This window comes from Archocentrus centrarchus, chromosome 20, assembly GCF_007364275.1.
Source record: "Archocentrus centrarchus isolate MPI-CPG fArcCen1 chromosome 20, fArcCen1, whole genome shotgun sequence".
NCBI classification, from domain to species: Eukaryota; Metazoa; Chordata; class Actinopteri; order Cichliformes; family Cichlidae; genus Archocentrus; species Archocentrus centrarchus.
The window spans coordinates 9530270-9550769 of NC_044365.1; the positions used below are offsets into that span (position 1 = coordinate 9530270).

Sequence of the window (20500 nt, forward strand, 5' to 3'; positions counted from 1 at the left end):
ACTTTCTTTTATAAACCATTTTCTTTAGCTTTTACACCAAAAAGTGAATTTTGATTTAAAGCTGTGGTGCTCACCCTATGAAAGTGTACTGAGGAGGGGCTTGCTTGGAGCGCCCCAGAATGCGAATATCACAGATGGCTGCTTCTGTGGAGTCCCGTGGAATAAATTTGATGCAGAGTCTCCTCTTCCTGAAGGCCTGCTCCTCTGTGGAAGAAAGAAACTGAATGAGGTTTATGAATGGCAATTTGAGGGGTTAAAAAGAGGAATTATTTTCACACATACTTCCCAAACAGTAATGCTCTGATCTGAGTGCCTTTCCAGGTAAGATGATAACTTACGAGTATCAACAGTTTCCTGGATCGGGATGAAACCCACAGGCAAAGTGTCCTTTATATCAATCAGCTTCATATCCACAAGAACATTACCTAAATGGCTCTGGAGAGGAAAGAATTGAGCCCAAGAGTGGTGTGGTAAGAAAGGACAGGGTTACTGGAAAAACAGATACAACCACCAAAACATGTTATCTGTTTAAAGTATTACTTTATTCATAACTGGCTGATGAGGTGAGCAAACTTACATTTTCTTTAGAGAAGACTCTGGTAAAGCAAAGGTAACGGGTCACCTTGGATTTGAAAAGGCCATCTTTCCATAGGTCAGCATCCAGGCCATCTGTTGTTGTTGAGACCTATAAATGGGATGGGAGAACCAAACTGAGACTATATCTGTGGATTCTTTTAACATGCCTCAGTTCCTTCCTTTATTAAACTGCCAAAAATGTTTTTCATGAATTGCTGTTATCAGGCAAAATTCCTGGTAACTAACAGCAATTCAAATACATTGTCTGCAGCTGACCCACATTAGCTGCATTACAGTTTTCGGTCGTCGTCTTCTTCTTGTGGGTCTGCGGCTGACCGAACCAGCTTAGAGCTGCATTACCACCACCTACTGGAATGGAGTGGGGATCAGGAGTTAGAAAAAAACCCCTCCTCAAGTTCTCCATTGCTGCGACGGATTCCCTTTGACACTGAGTGATCATCGCTGACATGTTTTTCCACGCCTCCACCGCTCTCTGCCTTGTTTGTGTGTTGTGCTCGCTGTGCTGAGAATCAGCTGTTATTTTTTTCTCTACTTCAGCTCCTGGACATACTGCTAGCGAGCGCAGCTATTAGCACTGGTGACCGTCCAGTACCGGAAGGACCCCTTCCCTGTCAAAATACTTTTGATACTTTAATCCCTGATTTGTGACTAAATATAGACCTGCAGTAGAAACGTATTTAGGAGAATGCTTGTGAATATAAAGCATTACAAGATTACGCTCACGCAGCCCCTAGTTTTTTAACATAAACATTGATAATGCAACAGCAGCAGTCAGCTGTTTTACGTGCAGTCTGTCTGCACAAGTGGAAAGAGGCGGAGCCGGTCAGCTCAGATGGAGCGGACGAAATGTTTTTCTAGTGTCCAAAAGAAGCCTTTTCGTCCCTGTAACCTCCATTAAACCTTTACTGTGAAACTGCTGGAGGTCCTTCATCAACCACCTGATCAGTAAGTGAAGAAAAGAGAACTTTGTAGCTGCTCCATCCACCCTGTTTGTTTCACACAGGGAAAAACTGCAGTATGGAAGTTAAAATATGCAGATGAACTGTTAATATGAAAAAAGTATTTCTTATCCAGTTACTTAGGTAATCAATATAAATAGAATACGCAATTGCTAAAATAATTGATAGTTGCAGCCCTAATGAAATTTGCAACATGCCATAAGCCAATACATCACCTTCTCACACAGAAGCAACAGGATTCAGGTAATAGTTATTGTTGTAAGTAAGTTTATTTATATAGTTTTTTCACTGACAGAAAGACAATTAAAACACAATATCACCCCCCCCCCCCCCAGAAAACACTATGTTAAAAACATAATAACATTACCATATTAAAAGAAAAAGAATAAAAATAAAGTCAGAAACCAGAAAGCCTGGTTAAACAGAAAAGTTTTCAACTATTTTTTAAATGACGCCACAGAGTCAGCTAAATGGAGTTGGAGTGGTAAACGCTTCAAGAGCTTTGGTGCCACTGCCTAAAAAGCTCTGTCCGCCCAGGTCCTTAGTCTCGTACATGGGACAACTAAAAGACTTTGATTTTGTTGTGTGAGAGACTGTTGACTTTTTCTTTTTTTTTTTTTTTTTTAATTTTTTTAAAAGCTTGGATCAATTTTAAAAATCGGATTTATATCGGTATCAGCCGATATCCAAATGTAAAATATCGGTATTGGACATAAAAAAGTGGTATCGTGCCATCCCTAATTAGGGCACGATACCACATTTTTATGTCAGATATCGATATTTTACATTTGAATATCACAGATACCGATACAAATCCAATCTCTTTTGTATTATTATTATTTAAAAATTGTTTTTAAATGCCTGGATCAATTTCACGTAAGTCAAGAGTCTCACACAATAAAATTGAAATCTTTTAGTTGTCCCACATACAAGACTAAGGACCGGGGGGCAGAGCTTTTCAGGCAGTGGCACCAAAGCTCTGGAACTCTTTACCACTCCAACTCCATTTAGCTGACTCTGTGGTGTCTTTTAAAAAACAGCTGAAAACCTTTCTGTTTAACCAGACTTTCTGTTGACTTTATTTTTATACTTTTTCTTTTAATATGGTCATGTTATGTTTTAGCATGGTGTTTTATCTGTTTTTTTTTGTTTTGTGTTTTTGATATTGCGTTTTAATTATTGTACAGTGCTTTATGACTTTGTCTGTGTAAAGCACTATATAAATAAACTTTACTTAGAACAGTTGCTCTATCACCTGAATCCCATTGCTCCTATGTGAGAAGGTGATGTATTGACTTATGGTATGTTGCAAATTTCATTAGGGCTGCAACTATTGTTTTTTTTTTTTTTAAGCAATCGAGTATTCTATCAGTTATTCCTTTGATTACCCGAGTATTACCCGAGTATGATCGCTCAGTGTCAAAGGGAATCCGTCGCAGTGACGGAGAACTTTAGAGAATCTGAGGGTTTTTTCTAACTCCTGATCCCCCACTCCGTTCCAGTAGGTGGTGGTAATGCAGCTCTAAGCTGGTTTGGTCAACCGCAAACCCACAAGAAGACGACGACGACGGAGCACTGTAATGCAGCTAATGTAAGCAAAACGTTATTTAATGTATCAGATTACATTTTTTATTTCTTTCCGATATCCGATTCAGTAATTTAGGCCAGTATCGGACCGATACCGATACTGAATATCGGATCGGCACATCCCTAGCCCTAATGGCTACTAATATACCTGAAATATACAGTCTCCAAAATAATATGATTCCACACTGGCAGTGTGTATTTAAGCCCCATTTGAGAATTAAAAAAAAAATTACTTTCACTGCATTTGTAGTAACATTTTTAGTAACATAACAGTCTAATACCTCATCAGGTAGAGAACAGGATTTTAGATCATTTTGCCAGGGTTAACTAGCAATTCATTCAGTTAAAATGTCATTGTAGTGAGAATGATTAGTTTAAAATATTTCAAGATACATGACTAAACCATGTTTTGCATGTTTCACCACATATACATTTTCTTGGGTGGGCCACCCTGGTACAGATACAGGTACTTAAAATTGTCAGCCGATCCTCGACAGGACCTTGGGGGCCCAAATGAGATCCCCCTCTTATGACGTGGGCAATGCGACCATTAAGTTTAAAAACCCTAAGCAGCATTTAGCAAAACTGGTGGTAATGTCATGTGTATTCACCAGGAGGAGCAGTGTCAGTGTTCTAGCTAGTGGTTGAGCGCCAGGCGCTGCGCCTTGCTGAGTTGCCCTTGCACCGGGCTGAGGATTTCATTGCTTCAATTTCAGAACTCTGCTGTGACTGCATTTATCAAACATGCGTGCACCCCATAGACTCCACCTCAGCTAGGTTGGTACCATTATCGCTGCTAGCACCTGTATCATTTCACCTCAATTTGCAATCTACAACAGAGCATTGGCCATTTTATTCACAATGTGCATGTTTGATCTCAGAATCACTTGTTGTGCGCGTGCTTGATTTCACAGGCTATGGAAATCGAAATGACAACCGGCATGAACGCAAGAACTAAGAGGAAAAATGAAGCTCAAATGAATATTTCACGTTTCCAGTTTAAGAAAAAAAAATCCCAGCATGAAAGGTAAATACCAACTTCATGTACTTTGATACACAAATTTAAAATTTAATGCAAAGATCGGGCTGCAATGATTCCTCCAGTAACTCAAATAATGTGATTATTAAAAATTCGCGACACAAATTTGTTGCATCGATGTTTCATTTTAACATGAAGAAAAGAGAACTCTGTAGCTGCTCCATCCACCGCTGTTTGTTTCACACCGGTAAAAATCTGCAGTACGGAATTTAAAATATGCAGATGAAAGTTAATAGGGAAAAAATATTTCTCATCTAGTTACTTGATTAACTAATGGAGTAATCAATATAATGCTCGATTTCTAAAATAATCGATAGTTGCAGTCCTACTTGTATTCAGAAAGCCATAGTCAAACTAATTTTTCAGCACCAGTGGGGCTATGAAAGGCCTTCAAGGAAAAAAAACTACAGTTCCCAGCAAGATGATATCACTTCCTATTGTTGCATTAAAAACATGATAATTTATGCTCACAACATGGAGACTGATATTTGAACGTAGAAAATGCTTTTAGCAGCTGATCAATAAAACATCTAGATTATGTTTTTGTTGTGTATGCCTTTTAAGTGATTTCTGCAACCCCATTAGTGGACGGAAACGGCACTCTGGGAGTCATTAAATACATGATGTGTAACTCTTCTGGGTTATGTGCAAAAAGTATCACTATTGATCTAATAAGGCCTGATTTAGAGTTCTGCATAGGTCCTACGTACATAACCAAAAATCCTCTCTGAACCTAACCTGACATGCACCTCAAGAAATGTAACTACACATCCACAAAGACTGATTACTGCCTAGGCTTCAGAGGTGCTTTCCAGTTACATACGTAGATACCATCACTCAATTAACAAGCGCAAGCAGCATTTAGCGGTTAGCATTAGCTTGCTAATAAGGATTAGCCCCAATATAGAACGGCATAGAACAATTATTTAACCACACTGCTAATGGTTTTAAACAAAAAATAAATTCAAAATTTTAATGCGAATTGATTATTGCTGGATTCTGTTAGTGAACGGCGCATTAAGATGTGATACAAAAAAGCAGCAGGATTGCTCAACAAGGCTGTATGTTAGGGCTGTCCAATTAATTGAATTTTAATTTTGGCTCCAAACAATCACATAAACAATATAATCAACAAATATTATTAAAATGATGATGTCACATTACACTCTGCAAGTATACTCTTAGGCTGAAAATAGGCTTCTGCATCAGGTATTTGTGGGGCTTATGCCGTAAACCAGAAACCCCTCTGAATCCGACACAGTAACCTACAGCGTAGCCCAGGGCTCTTCAACTCCAGGCCTCGAGAGCCCCTGTCCTGCAGGTTTTAGATGTGTCTCTGCTTCAACACACCTGAATCAAATATAGAAGTCATTAGCAGGACTCTGGAGAACATAGCTGTGTCCAAATTCAGGGGCCGCATCCTTCGAAGGACCCGTCCTACGTAGACCGGGTCCTTCACGGCCCACGAAGACCGCAAAGGCCGGAAGTGAGTGGCTGTGAAATTGGACGTTCTAGTCTTCATATCAGCGTCGCCCGCCCCCACCTCAGCATAGTTCATGTTGCCTAGTAACCGTGACAGTGTGAAGCTCAGCTGTGAAAAAGCAGCTGGTTAAACGGAGAGCGGACTTTTGCTCTGTTTTGTGGTTTAATTTTAAGTCTTTAATTCAAAAGAAGCTGTTAAAAGAAGCATAACACATTTCAACATCAAGGAATACAGCTGAGTGAATGATTAATTTCCAACTATATTGAGACATTAATGTTGAATAAAACTATCCAGTTATGATGCATAAATTTAATTTCAGGCAAACCGATTTGCTGAGGAACAAATGAAACACTGAAATAAACCAGACAGCTGTTAGAGATCATCTGAGTGAATTATAACTGTGCTTAACTTCCACTCAGTGGCGAAAGCCAGCGGGGGTTTGAAAAGGACGTGCTGGCAGTCGGATGTTCTCTCCGGCTAAAACGAGCCTCGATAGCCTGGTCAGCTGACAGCTAGCGAGATGAGCTGCTGGTAGAGTAGTGGCAATGGACAGCTCCAAAAATGGCGGCACACTTTTTGCAATTAAGCTATATAGTGATAAAACAAACTGATATTTGAGGTTTACACATTTACATTCTCACCTGAAAACATCTTAAAATTTTATTTTGTATCACAGATACAGTCATTTTTCAAACTTTTTGGCCAATATCCTCCGCCATTTTTGTGTTTGAGTGTTGATGCACAATGAATCATGGGATATGGTAGGCCACGAAGGATACACCGGACCCATTCTTCAAATTAGAGAAAAGAAGGACGCATTCGTCGACCACATTTGGAGGAGTCTTCAAATTTGGACAGTCTTCGTCGCCTCGCTGTGACGTAATCTGCCTACAAATGCGGCCTTCGAAGGATGCGACCCCTGAATTTGGACACAGCTCTTGATTGCATACTGAGGAGGTAATTCAACCATTTGATTAAGGTGTGTTGGATCAGGGACACATCTAAAACATGCGGGAAAGGGGCTCTCGAGGCCAGGAGTTGAAGAGCCCTGGCGTAGCATGTAACATGTCAGGTTGGTGCAGCCTGCAACGATTTTGATTTGCCCGTTCAGCACCGCAGATTCCTCTTGTGCATTTCCGTACTTTTCCCCAGAGATTTTGAATTTATTAGTGAGAGAATAACAATCATTACCTCAATATAAGGCAGTGATTCTCAAATCCAGGCCCCATGGCCCAGTGTCCTGCAGGTTTAAGATATGTCCCTGATCCAACATACCTGAATCAAATATAGAAGTCATTACCAGGACTCTGGACAACTTCAGTGCATACTGAGGAGGTAATTCAGCCATTTGATTCAGGTGTGTTGGATCAGGGACACATCTAACATCAGCAGGACACTGGGCCACGAGGCCTTGATTTTGAGAATCACTGGTATAAGGAATAATAATCAGAGCATCGATATAAGGATTCAACAAATGCGAGCAAATTCCTGTAAGGAGATCATTGAAACTATCAGAATGGACATGAGGGAATGAACAAAGAACTGGAAAAACTAGAGGGAAAAATATGTTCACACTTGAAAAGAGAAAAAAAATGACCCAGGAGGGAAAAGAGTCCCAGCATTTTATTTGTTTCTGTCTGCCATACTGCATATAAAACACAAAAACACAACAGCAAGATAATTAACACAGCTTTGCTGCATGGTGGGACCTGCACCACCTGCAACACAAACACTGCAGCGTTGCCACTATAACTAGTATCTGCTATGTTGGCCTAAATGTTTTTGAGTTAGTTTGAAGTGGTTTTCTGGGCTGTAATGGGCCAGCCTGACTGGATTTGGGGTGTAGAATTAGGCAGGGACAGTAAGGACACACACCTAAAAAATATCAAATAACATCTCACTACCATTCACAAGGCATGATCAGCAAGGGACTGAAGGGAGAGGTCCCTACCAATATTTGCTCCACGGATATAATTAGCACCGCACCCCAAGTCATGACCAAAAAGCCCGGACTCCCGTTCCCACCAGTGTTAATACCAAACCGTTTGAATACATGTACAGGATCTGTTAGTATGTTATGGCAGTCACAAAAATTTGAGCACATTTATCTGGTCTGATTAACTTGGTTCTATTTCTTCCTAGTATTATTAGGTGTGATAACTGGCATTATCTTTCTATTAATTTTTTTGTTTGATTTATAATCTCTATGTTGCAATTTATTTATATATTTCTATATTTTATTTGTGCATTCTGTATTTTATTTTCAATTTAGTATTTATTTTCAAGAGATTGTAGAAGTGCACTAGATTTCGAGGTATTGACTCTTCTTCAAATGCAGTAAATGCAGTCTGTTTACAAAGTCAATGACTAATCATGTTAAATAATCATGATTTCAATATTGACCAAAAATAAATGTGATTATGAATTCTTCCATAAACGAGCAGCACTACTGATGTGCGTGTTCACTCTGCTCTAAAGAAATATGGCAGAAATAAGTAGAGCTCTGTTCAAAACATTTAGGATGAAGGCTTTCCAAAAATTAACAGCGGCAATGATCTAAGTTATGCATACTTAATTTCGGCATTACTCGATACACTAAGGCAGGGGTGCCCACACTTTTTCAGCTTGCGAGCTACTTGAAAGATGACCAAGCCAAAAGGATCTACCCACAATAAAAATGCAAAACGCATATTTATTTTATATTATTTAAATTATTATTATTGCATATTTTGTACTTTTAGGATAAAGTATATTTTAAATTTCATCTATAACACATATTAGTTTGTCTTGCATAACTGCATTAACCCACATTGCACAATTCAACTGTGTACATTCATTTTTGTTACCTTAGTCCAATGAGGAAAGTCAATGTCATAGTTTTTGTGGACAGTCTGAAAATGCCGCTCTACGTTTCCCTTCTTTGGAATAGCAATGGCACTCTGACACATGAGGCAAACGCACTTCAAATATGACATCGTGAGAAAAAAAAAAAAAAAAAAATCCTCCTCCCATTCCGTATGGAAGTGGTAAGTTTTGGGTTTCTTATTTGGACCGGCTACGGAACTCATTTTTATAGCCTTTCTTTTCTTCAGTTTTGTTTAAAACAAACTGGAGACTAGCTTTGTGACACGGCAGCTTGTTAAAGTGGTTAAAGCAAATCTAGTGTGGTTAAATGCACATGCGTAGGGTGCCGTGCGATCTACATTTTTTCCCCAACTTCACTGGGAGCTCCATGCGATCTACCTGCACTCCTCTTGCGATCGACCAGTAGATCGCAATCGACGTATTGGGCACCCCTGTCTGTCACTAAACTAAAGTTTATCTCCTCTGTGATTCATTTAAATACTGTGCTTTCTGTCAAAGTGACCATATACAACAAGAGACACATGTTCTGCAAAACTGTCCAGCCGAACACAGAAGTATTCATGTATGTAATTTGTTTATCTATAGGTGCATAGACTGTGTATACTGACAGGAGACTTAGTGTTCAATCTGGTTTTCGCACACGACAACAATGAAACAGCTCTCCCAGCTCCCACAAACATGGAATTTCAACCCCAACCACAAATATCACTCTATAGTATTTTTTAAATCCATTATTGGAATTTGTAGTTTTTCAGTCAACACTCAAAACAGTGACTCTCTGTCTTCAGGTGAGGGGCGGGCTCACAAACAGACTGACAGGTCACATGCAGACCTGCAAGTCAGGCCCAGGTGGAGAAATTTTCAATTTAGACTTTCCGACTCATTTTCTTTCTCCATCTGATAAGTGAACTATTTAATCAGATAGTTATTTTTTATTTATTTATTTTTTTTAAAGCCTGTCATGTCTGGCACTGTTTGCAAGCAGAATTGTGATCTGAATGCATTGTTGTGCCAAACATATTTATTCTTCCAAGATACGCTCTATAGGGTCTCTATAGGCTTTTCTTGTTAATATTTTGTGTTTTTGTTGTTTGTTTTATTTTATTTATTTGTGTACATATACATTTAATTCCAGTTGACAGGCTTGGGGGAATGAAGCATGGTTGTAAGAACAACAATTTTGTTATGCTGTGATTGCGTTAGTGTCTGTGTCATGGAATGCACTTACCAACGAGGGCAGAAAGGCGCCGCTCCGCCCACAAGGAGCCAGAGGCAGGCAGAGAAGGACTCAGGAAATCCGAGCCATCCGCAGCCCATCAAGAGCCACGAAAACCCGCGGCCGCACATTCCAGCGACAACCGCATACCCACCCCAGCAGAGGGGAGAGGGAGGTCCCAAATGGAGCCCCCCCAGTCGAGGGGCAAGGGCCCCAGGGAATTCGAGGCATCAGGAAACCGGCCCCCCCAGAGGCCAGCCCCCCGTGCAGGCCGCCGGCAGGGCCCCAGGGCCCAGGTGCCCAGGTGCCCAAGAACCGCCCGACATACCGCAGAGCCCCCCCCCACGCCGGAGAAGCCCAAGCCGCCCCGGCCCACAGCCCCCAGGAGAGCAGGTCGACACCCACGCCAGAACATCCAGCCCGGCCCAGGAACCCCAAGGCACCCACACACCGGGGAAGCGGGGGACGCAGGAGCGACCACCGAGAAGCAGCCGGGAGGCGCACACACACACACACACACACACACACACACACACACACCCCTGCCCACATGCATTTACCCACCCATTTTTTATTTTTAAAAAAAGCAATCACAATTTCAAGCAGGTTCAAGCACTATATCCAAAATTCAAGCACTTTTCAAACCTTGAAAGGACAATATTAAAATCCAGGCATTGTCAAGGATTTCCAGCACCTGTATGAACCCTATCTCTAGAGATGTTTTGTAAACTGGATGGCTAATCTAACCAAAATGTACAACAAATGAGAGTGAAGTTGGGAGTCTGTCCATAAGTCAAAGGGATCAAAGGAAGTGTATGGAATTGTGCTACAGCAGTGGTCTCAAACTCTCAGCCTGTGGGTCACTTCTGGCCCCACGCCCTACTTCCAGCCCACCTTCCATTTTGCTAACGCCTCTTAATTGAAGGGGAAAGCAAAATTTAAAAAATGTAACTTAAAGGGCTCAATTGTCTTATATTTTTTACATCAAATTGCAGGCTGGAAGTATAGGGGCGAGGCTGGATGTGGCCCCCCTGCTGAGAGTTTGAGACCACTGGGCTCAAACTCATCTTTCCTGAGTTGTGTTCTGTGGCTTACCACATCATATCCAGTGGGTGCTCTGTTCCTAGAGGCTACCACTCCAACTCCAGTGATTGGGTCCATTGGCATCTCTGGCAAAGCTTCAGAAAGGTCCCGAACCTCAGGCATTTTTAAAGCATTCTGCAACAAACAAACATAGACAAGCTTATTGGAAAACAGGCACACAAAAAGGACAAGAAGGGAATAGGGACAATTACCAGGATTGAAGTTAGTCTACCTGCAATGAAGACGTAGTTCCCTCTACTGTACATACAAGGTAAATTCTTTTAGTTTACAGATTTACTTGCTGAGCTGATTTTTAATGACTGCTGGTGTATAATTCAAAGAATACAGTGCAAAACCCCATAATGAATATTCAGTTGCTTTTTTGAAAAGATGGTGGCGCGAGTAGCTGCAGCGGCCTGAGGCACGCCTAAGCACAGCAGCTTTTTTAAAATACACACAATTAGAACTTGGCAAACATTCTTTAACTTTATTTCAGCGAACATTAAATAATTTCCGAAATGGATTATTCACCCACGGAAGCACCTGGAATTAATCCTAACTGCTGCTAGACCCACACCACGAAGATACAGGCAGCAGAAGCAAGGTAAAAGGACAGGCTGTAAAGCATTTGCATTTCCGTGTAAACAGAGATCTTTTCTGAAACGTTTCCATGTTAACGTGCTATGAGGCAGCAAAGCAGGACTGTTTTGAGGACACAAGTGCCTCTTGTCTATTTTTCAATGACCAACTTTTAGCATTGATATGACAAGATCAATCATGGCAAAACTGCACAAATTTAATATAAGTGATGTAGAGCAGCATTTCTAAAGTCAAGAGGGCCACGGCCCACTTAAAAACCAAAAAAAAATAAAAATCCCATGCTCCCCTATAAATTACTAATACTACTTAGTCATATGTAAAGTGCTAATGCCAATATGTGACCCACTTGCCACTGGTACAAACTTCAATATGAGAGCAGTAAATTTGGGTCATGAATAATGAGTAATATCACAAACTAACCACCACCTATTACCAGTTTTAATTGATTTTTTTTATATAAATAAACACATTCATATAAATATGTAACATTGCATACTTGTGAGTAACTTTTTGTAACTTTTTTGTGAGTATATATATTTTTTTTAACTGCGGCCCCCTTGAGTACCTTGGCCCACACTTTGGGAACCGCTTCACAGGGGTATAGTCAAAAAGTCAATTCAAGCAAACAAACTTGTTGAAAAGGATTTTGCCCATGAGAAACTGAAAGTTGGTCTCGAGAGAGAGCTCTGCAAGTGACTGGATTTCTCTTCTGAGCCCAAACAATCAAAACTTGAGTAATACAATGAAAAAAAATTGAGACGTCAATTAAGTGTTTTAGATCCAGTGAGAACTGCCCACAATCTGAGGATTTGGGGTTGGTGGTGTTCCGATAAATAGCACATTATTAACCCTTTCGGTCACCGTATACACAATTGTGTATTCAGTTTCTATATTTACATATAGTAGTGTAATGTTAATTTTCTGACATTTCGTACCTAGACGATTATGTAGGCAAAAAATATTTATTTTTCACCAAAATTCCTGTATCGTGACCGAAGGGGTTAAATGCAAGTCCGAAGAATTCGGCAGTTCTCTCCATACAGGACAAATTACGCAGTGGTTCCGATGTCAAGCAGAAATATCTAACAACAGTTATAACTAACCCAACGGGTTAACTTTTTCCTATGTCTAAATTACTTGTCGTCAAACCATTACTCGCCCTCGCTTGTCAACGGTCAGGGTGAAAGCTTAATTATGTGACGAAGCTAACAAGCTAGTGAGCTCTTGTGGCTTATCTTCTCCACACCAGCTGCAACCGACGACCAAGCCTGGTCAGCCATTAACATCAGTTATGGCGTTCCTGACCAGCCGGAGAGCGAAAGTTATTCCTCAGGCCATTTATAGAACATACCCCAGTCAATTACGTATCACATTATTTTTAAGACACCGGATTTGCAGTAGCTGATAAGGTTAGCAATCTAGTTGGGTTGACCACTTACCGAAACAGGCTAACAGTTGGATGCGAGCGGTTTCCGAGGATTTTCCTCTGTGTCCTATTTTCTCACAGCGTTTCACAGCTTTGGAAAGGCTTGCATCTTTAAAAAATTGCTGTAACAAACAACCCAGTCCACAACAAACGCTGCTCTGTGGATACCTGCATAATCATTTTTCAGTTAGCGGTTCCAGGAAGGAGTTCTGGAAAGAACCGAGCGAGAAGCAGGCGTTCCTTCTTGCACCTCTTCTTTCTCTTCTTGTTAATAGTTATTGGCGGTTGGCAAACAGTGAAATTGTGCGTTACCGCCACCAACTGGTCTGTAAGTGTGGACTGAAATGTCGCTAAAAACTTCCATTATATTAAGGTTTTGGATCAATTGTCTTCTTTCAGTCTCATTCTTCTGACAGTGTAGTGTAACATGTTATGTGGTTTCCTCTTAAATATATATCAATCAGTTGTAGCACTAAAAATTTTTTTTGAATGAGTCAATTTTTTTTTCTCAGTGGACTCACATCTCTTCTGAGTCCTATTTTCAGCAGTGCTAACCAAAATTTCTCAAAGCAAATTGATCCCAAAAGCATAACCAGAGAATTGCCATATTCATATGCAAAGATGTGCTGTGCATACTTTAGATTTTCTGGCTGCGGTCAAGGTAAACTGAAGAAGATGCCTTTAAAACAACAATATTTTAAAATATAGCAATGAAAGACATAAAGGTGTCTAATGAATTATTTTGTATTATTAGGAACATCATAACTTACTACTGGCAAGCAGCAGAGATACTTTCTTGTTAAAATTTCAAAACTCAACAACAATCATGGCTAGGCATAATTGGCAAGTGGATAGTGAGACAGAGATCATGTTCTTGTTAAGATAACACTGTCAAACACTGATATAAACAATTCTGTTTAATGCAAAAATTAGATCTAACATCATTTGGAAGCACCAATCAACATACATTTAATTGTACTGTTTTGTGTTGGTTATAACAACAGAAAAACCTTGGTGCCAAATAAGTTATTATAACAGTGTCTGACTGTTAGTGCATCAGGAGAGGTCACCATTTTCTCTTCTTCAGTGATTCAGTTGATGAAAGCCTAGTAGCTGAATGAGTAGAATGAGAGATTCACAAGCTGCCTGTAACCCAAAATTCCCATCCAAATTTGCAATATGGCAATGAGACTCAGACAGAGGGAAAGTCTAGGCCACTAAATCATTCTTTGATTTCAAGCCATAGTCTAAAGAGAGGCCTGTGAAAGGTGTACAAACCTTGATTTTGTGACTGTTTTGGATGAAATATAAAAGCAAAAAGTCCTCAACTGTCTCATTTGGTTGCCATTATTTCTACCACAGTCAAATCGGATACAAAAACAACCTTGCTTCCAGGCCAGATATCCTTGATACTGTGGTTACATACAGCGGTTAGTGGGATTTGGTGGGTGGGGGAACCCTGAGATCAGTAGACAAGCATGGAGAACAGAAGTACTTAGAAGTAAGTCACATAATAACTTGTCTTGGGAGCTCCAGTAGATTTTTAACAAAACAAATGTGTGCATTACTCTTTGTCTCAACGTGACACGCCCCAAATTCAGGCCCTGCACATCTTGCCAGGCTCCCAATCAGGAAAGCACAAAAACCTGCTAGGTCTGCTACAGAAGTCTTTCCACCAAACAAAAACTAAAAGAAAAGGTGAAATCACTGGATGGTTGAGGGTCAAAGCTGTCCAAAGAAAACAAAATGTTGGCTGGATAATTGATTCTGCCCATATTGCCTGAAGTAAAAATTAACATGTTTCAGATATTAACATTAAATGAAGTGAACTGAAAGTCCTTTTGTTCCATATAATCAATGCTGTGAATGAGCACAACATGATTTGGGCTTTACAAGCAAAGTCCTGTTGCTACCTTTGTCTTCCTGCTTTGACTTCACCCATGTATGATGGATGAGCTGTGTTAAGATGTTGCTGGCATATAAGCGCAGCTTATCATAGACATCTCCATAATTTTCATCATTTCTTTTGTTATATTAACAGTATTTTTTCAATTAGATATCAAAGAAGCTATGTTTGTTTATATTTTGTGACCATATTTTATCTATAATTTGCTAGAAATAAACAATTACTTGTGCTCTAATAATACGGTGGGTTTCATTAATCTATGTGATCTGTTTTTAATTCTTTTCAGGTGCGGAAATTTGAGGCTATAGGCTTCAAGACCATTTTATTTATGGGCAAAAAAGAAAAGGCTTCAAATAAGTGGGTAGCAGATGTTATTATCCATCTAGACCCCAGTTCCACTACAAAAAAATTCCTGGTGAAGATGCAGAGGGTTCTAGCCAGCAGTTGATTGCCTGGTGCAGCGCCATGCTGAGGTTGTCTTGCATCAAGCTGAGAATTTCACCGGTTTGCTATCGTAACTCTTCCATCACTGTGAATAGCAAGCAAGCCCGCACTTTGCCCTGTCGCTGATACCAGACTCAATCTACCACTGGGCACAGCCAGTTTTCTTCACAATATGCATATGTGTTAGCTTGCTACAGTCCTGTTCACGTTTGATTTCGCAGGGCTAGAGAAAGTAAAATGGCAACCAGCAATGCGAGGGGGAAGAAAAGGAAAAGGGGAGCTCAAAGGACAATTTTGGCCTTCCTATTAAACATAAAATCCTAGCAGTTGTGAGAGGCCTTGTCCTGCTGACAATGTAAGAAGTGCTGTTAGCTGCGGATCAGTAAAACATCTGGATTATAATGTTTTTGTTGTGTACGTATATGTGATTTCTGCAAACCCATTAGTGGAAACTGCTCTGGGACATGTTGAATGGATGATATGTAAATGTAACTCTTCTGGTTTATATGCAAAAAGAATTATCACTTTATCTAATAAGACCTGAATTAAACGTCCTACGTATGTAACCAGAAATCCCCTCTTAACCCTATGCTGTAACATACAACGTGACCTGATGTGCACTGCTTGAGAAATGTTACTACAAGTCAGGTTGAAGCAGCCCACAAGGACTGTAATTTTCATGTAGGCTTCCGAGTTGCTTTCTGTTTATGTATGTAATTAGCATTAGGATTCAAGGATTGTGTATTGTCATTCGCATCTGCATGCAGTGGAACAAAATTCTGTCCCAGGGTTGCCCATGTAATAGTTATAGCAGTTCAAGGAATTTAAGAAGAATAAATAAAAATATAATAATCTCTCTCTCGCTCTCTCTCTGCTTTATGACTGCTTTATGTCCTATACATCAGCTCGACTGCACTGCATCCTAATAAGCATCTTGTCTGCTCTGCTTACTATATAGCAGCTTGACTGTTGTGCATCCTTTACAGCAGCTTGACTGCTATGCATCCTATATAGCATCTTGACTGCTCTAAGTCCTATACTGGAGCTTGAGTGCTCTGATTACTATACAACAGCTTGACTGCTCTGCATTCTATATAGCAGCTTGAATGCTCAGCATCTTATACAGCAGCTTGACTACTCTGCTTACTATATTACAGCTTGAATGCTGTGCATGCTATACAGCAGCTTGTCTACTGTGCATCCTAAGCAGCAGCTTTTCTACTGTGCATCCTATACAACAGCTTTTCTACTGTGCATCCTATACAGCAGCTTAACTGCTCTGTATCCTATACAGTAGCTTGACTGCTGTGTGTCCTATATAGCAGCTTGACTGCTGTGCATCCTATATAGCAGCTTGACTGCTCTGCATTCTATACAGCAGCTTAAGTGCTCTGCCTGCTAAACAGCAGCTTGACTACTCTGCTTGCTATACAGATGCTTGACTGCTGTGCATCCTACACAGCAGCTTGACTCCTTTGCTTCGTATACACCAGCTTGACTTCTTAGCATCCTATACAGCAGCTTGACTGCTGTGCATCCTATATGGCAGCTTGACTGCTCAGCATCTTATACAGAAGCTTTATTGTTGTGCATCCTATACAGCAGGTTGACTGGTGTGCGTCATATACAGCATCCTGACTGCTGTGCGTCCTATACATCAGCTTGACTGCTCTGCCTGCTAAACAACAGCTTGACTATTCTGCTTACTATACTGATGCTTGACTACTTTGCGTCGTGTACACCAGCTTGACAGCTCTGCATCCTATACAGCAGCTTGACCACTGTGCATCCTATACAGCAGGTGGACTGCTGTGCATCCTACATAGCAGCTTGACTCCTCTGCATGTTATACAGAAGCCTGACTGATGTGCGTCTTATACAGCAGCTTGACTGCTCTATGTCCTATACATCAGCTCGACTGCACTGCATCCTAACAAGGATCTTGTCTGCTCTGCTTACTATACAGCAGCTTGACTGCTATGCATCCTATATAGCATCATGACTGCTCTAAGTCCTATATTGGAGCTTGAGTGCTCTGCTTACTATACAGGTGCTTGACTGCTCTGCATTCCAAACAGCATCTTGACTGCGCTGCTTCCTATACAGCAGCTTGACTAATCTGCTTACTATACAACAGCTTGACTGCTCTGCATCCTATTCAGCAGCCTGAGTGCTCTGCATCCTATACAGCAGCTTGAGTACTCTGTGGCCCACACAGCCACAGACTGCTTGACTGCTCTGTTTTCTATACAGCAGCTTGACTGCTGTGCTTCCAATACAGCAGGTTCAATTCAATTCAGTTCAATTCAATTCAATTTTATTTATGTAGCGCTAAATCATGACAAACAGTTGCCTCAAGGTGCTTTGTATTGTGGGTAAAGACCCTACAATAATACAGAGAAGTCCCAACATTCAAATGACCCCCTATGAGCAAGCATTTGGCAACAGTGGGAAGAAAAAACTGCCTTTTAACAGGAAGAAACTTCCGGCAGAATCGGGCTTAGGGAGGGACAGTCATATGCCACCACCGGTTGGGCTGAGGGGAGAGAGACAGGACAAAAAACATGCTGTGGAACAGAGCCAGAGATTAATAATAATGATTAAATACAGAGTATAGTATAAACAAAGTAAATAAGGTGAATTAAAAGAAACAGTGCATTCTGTTAACCCCCCCAGCAGCCTAGGCCTATAGCAGAATAACTAAGGGGTGGTTCAGGGTCACCTGATCCAGCCCTAACTACAAGCTTGATCATAAAGGAAAGTTTTAAGCCTAATCTTAAAAATCGAGAGAGGGTGTCATTCTCTCAAATCCAAGCTGGGAGCTGGTTCCACAGTAGAGGGTCCTGAAAGCTGAAGGCTCTGCCTTCCATTCTACTCTTAAGTATCCTAGGAACAGCAAGTAAGCCAGCAGTCTGAGAGCGAAGTGCTCTGTTGGGGTGATATGGGACTATGAGGTCTGTGATATAAAATGGGGCTTAATTATTTAAGTCCTTGTATGTGAGGAGAAGAATTTTAAATTATTTTATAGATTTAACAGGGAGCCAATGAAGAGAAACCAATATGGGAGAAATCTGCTCTCTCTTTCTAGTCCCTGTCAGTACTCTAGTTGCAGCATTTTGAATCAGCTGAAGACTTTTCAGGGAGCTTTTAGGACAGCCTGATAATAATGAATTACAATAGTCCAGCCTAGATGTAATAAATGGAAGAATTAGCTTTTCAGCATCAGTCTGAGAAAGGATGTTTCTAATTTTAGAACTATTGCGCAAATGTAATAAAGTGGTCCTACATATTTGTTTAATATGCACATTGAAGGACATATCCTGGTCAAAAATGACTCCAAGATTTCTCACAGTGTTACTGGAGGCCAAAGTAATGCCATCCAGAGTAAGTATCTGGTTTGACACTGTGTTTCTGAGATTTGTGGAGCCGAGTACAAGAATTTCAGTTTTATCTGAATTTAGAAGCAGTAAATTAGAGATCATCCAGGCCTTATTGTCTTTAAGACAATCCTGCAGTTTGATTTTCCCAGTTAGGATGGACAATACTAAGAGTCAGGCTTTCAAAAGAATTAAAACTTTGTCTGGGTCTTTGATTAATTAATAAGCTAGAATTGAAGATTGCGGCTACTCCTCCTCTTCGACCTGTGCTTCGAGCATTCTGACAGTCAGTGTGACTCGGGGGTGTTGATTCATTTAAACTAACATATTCATCCTACTGTAACCAGGTTTCTGTAAGGCAGAATAAATCAATATGTTGATCAATTATTAAATCATTTACTAACAGGGACTTAGATAAGAGAGACCTAATATTTAATAATCCACATTTAATTGTTTTATTCTTTGGTGCAGTTGATGAAGCTATATTATTTATTGTTTTTGAATTTTTATGCTTAAATAGTTTTTTGCTTATTTTAGCTTTGTTTTTTGGTGGTCTGGGAGCAGGCACCGTCTCTATGGGGATGGGGTTTTGGGGGGATGGCAGGAGGAGAGAAGCTGCAGAGAGGCGTGTAAGACTGCAGCTCTGCCTCCTGGTGTCAACCCTGGGTAGTCAGGTTGGAGGAGGGTTAATAAATTTGGCCAGATTTCTAGAAATGATAGCTGCTCCATCCAAAGTGGGATGGATGCCGTCTCTCCTAACAAGACTAGGTTTTCCCCAGAAACTTTGCCAATTAACTACGAAACCCACATTGTTTTTTGGACACCACTCAGACAGCCAGTGAGTCAAGGAGAACATGTCGCTGAACATGTCGCTCCTGGTCTGATTGGGAAGGGGCCCAGAGAAAACTACAGAACCCAATATTGTTTTTGCAAAGTTACACACCGACTCAATACTAATTTTAGTGATCTCCGATTGGTGTAACTGGGTGTCAGGGCTGGACTGGGACAAAAAATCGGCCCTGGCATTTTTGGCTTAGACCGGCCCGCAACTATGTCTTAGAAGCATTTGACACTGTCTTACTCTTATTCAATATGGGCATACCTTTTGCTAATAATATTTTTATACTTTTTTAAAACTTAATTTAGTAATGCTTAAATTGCAAAGCTTTTACGCATCATTTAGCTTTTTAAAATCTGTTATTTCACCTGTTTGAGTGTTTTTTAAACATGTTTAACCAGCATAGAGGCTACAAATTTAAACTACTGTGTAGCATTTCAGCACAACTGTAACCTAAATACCTAAAATGCTATGATGCAGCCTAAAATGGACACTTGCTGCTCATCCAACACTTCTCAGCCTTGACCGTTTGCTATTTTATCAGATTAAGGTGCCGTGGCTGCCAGATTTGGGGAAGTATGCAAATGTAAATAAATATTGATAATCAGTCGCCATTGCTCATCATGCTGCTGCTGTCTTCACCTACAGCAGAGTCGGCCCAAGCCTTGAAGGGGCCCTAAGCCCTAAGGGGCCCCCTTAATACCATTTCATTGTCCCCTGAACTTAATCGTTATTAATGCTGGAGGGTTAAAGTTGATTATTAATTTTTTTTAGGATGCATTACTGTTTCAGCCTTTTCAATTCAATTTTATTTATACAGCACCAACTCACAACAAACAGCTGCCTCAAGGCACTTTATAGTGTAAGGTAAAGACCCCACAATAATTACAGAGAAAGCCGAACAGCCATCCTAATCTTAAAAATCGAGAGAGGGTGTCTATCTCCTGAATCCAAGCTGGAAGCTGGTTCCACAGAAGAGGGGCCTGAAAGCTGAAGGCTCTGCCTCCCATTCTACCCTTAAGTATCCTAGGAACAGCAAGTAAGCCAGCAGTCTGAGAGCAAAGTGCTCTGTTGCGGTGA

General features: G+C 40.6%; 1 protein-coding gene across 1 annotated transcript in view; it reads right to left on the reverse strand.

The window, feature by feature from the left end:
• The window catches only part of mvb12ba (multivesicular body subunit 12Ba), a 15964-nt gene extending 2853 nt beyond the window's left edge, over positions 1-13111 (reverse strand). The window contains exons 1-5 of the mRNA XM_030756916.1: positions 12869-13111; positions 10842-10964; positions 578-685; positions 339-435; positions 75-204 (exon numbers count right to left, since the gene is read on the reverse strand). Of these exons, the coding sequence (XP_030612776.1) occupies positions 75-204; positions 339-435; positions 578-685; positions 10842-10952 (446 nt within the window). The 5' untranslated portion in view covers positions 10953-10964; positions 12869-13111. The remainder of the gene's footprint in view (positions 1-74; positions 205-338; positions 436-577; positions 686-10841; positions 10965-12868) is intronic.
• Between the last annotated feature and the right edge of the window lie 7389 nt (positions 13112-20500).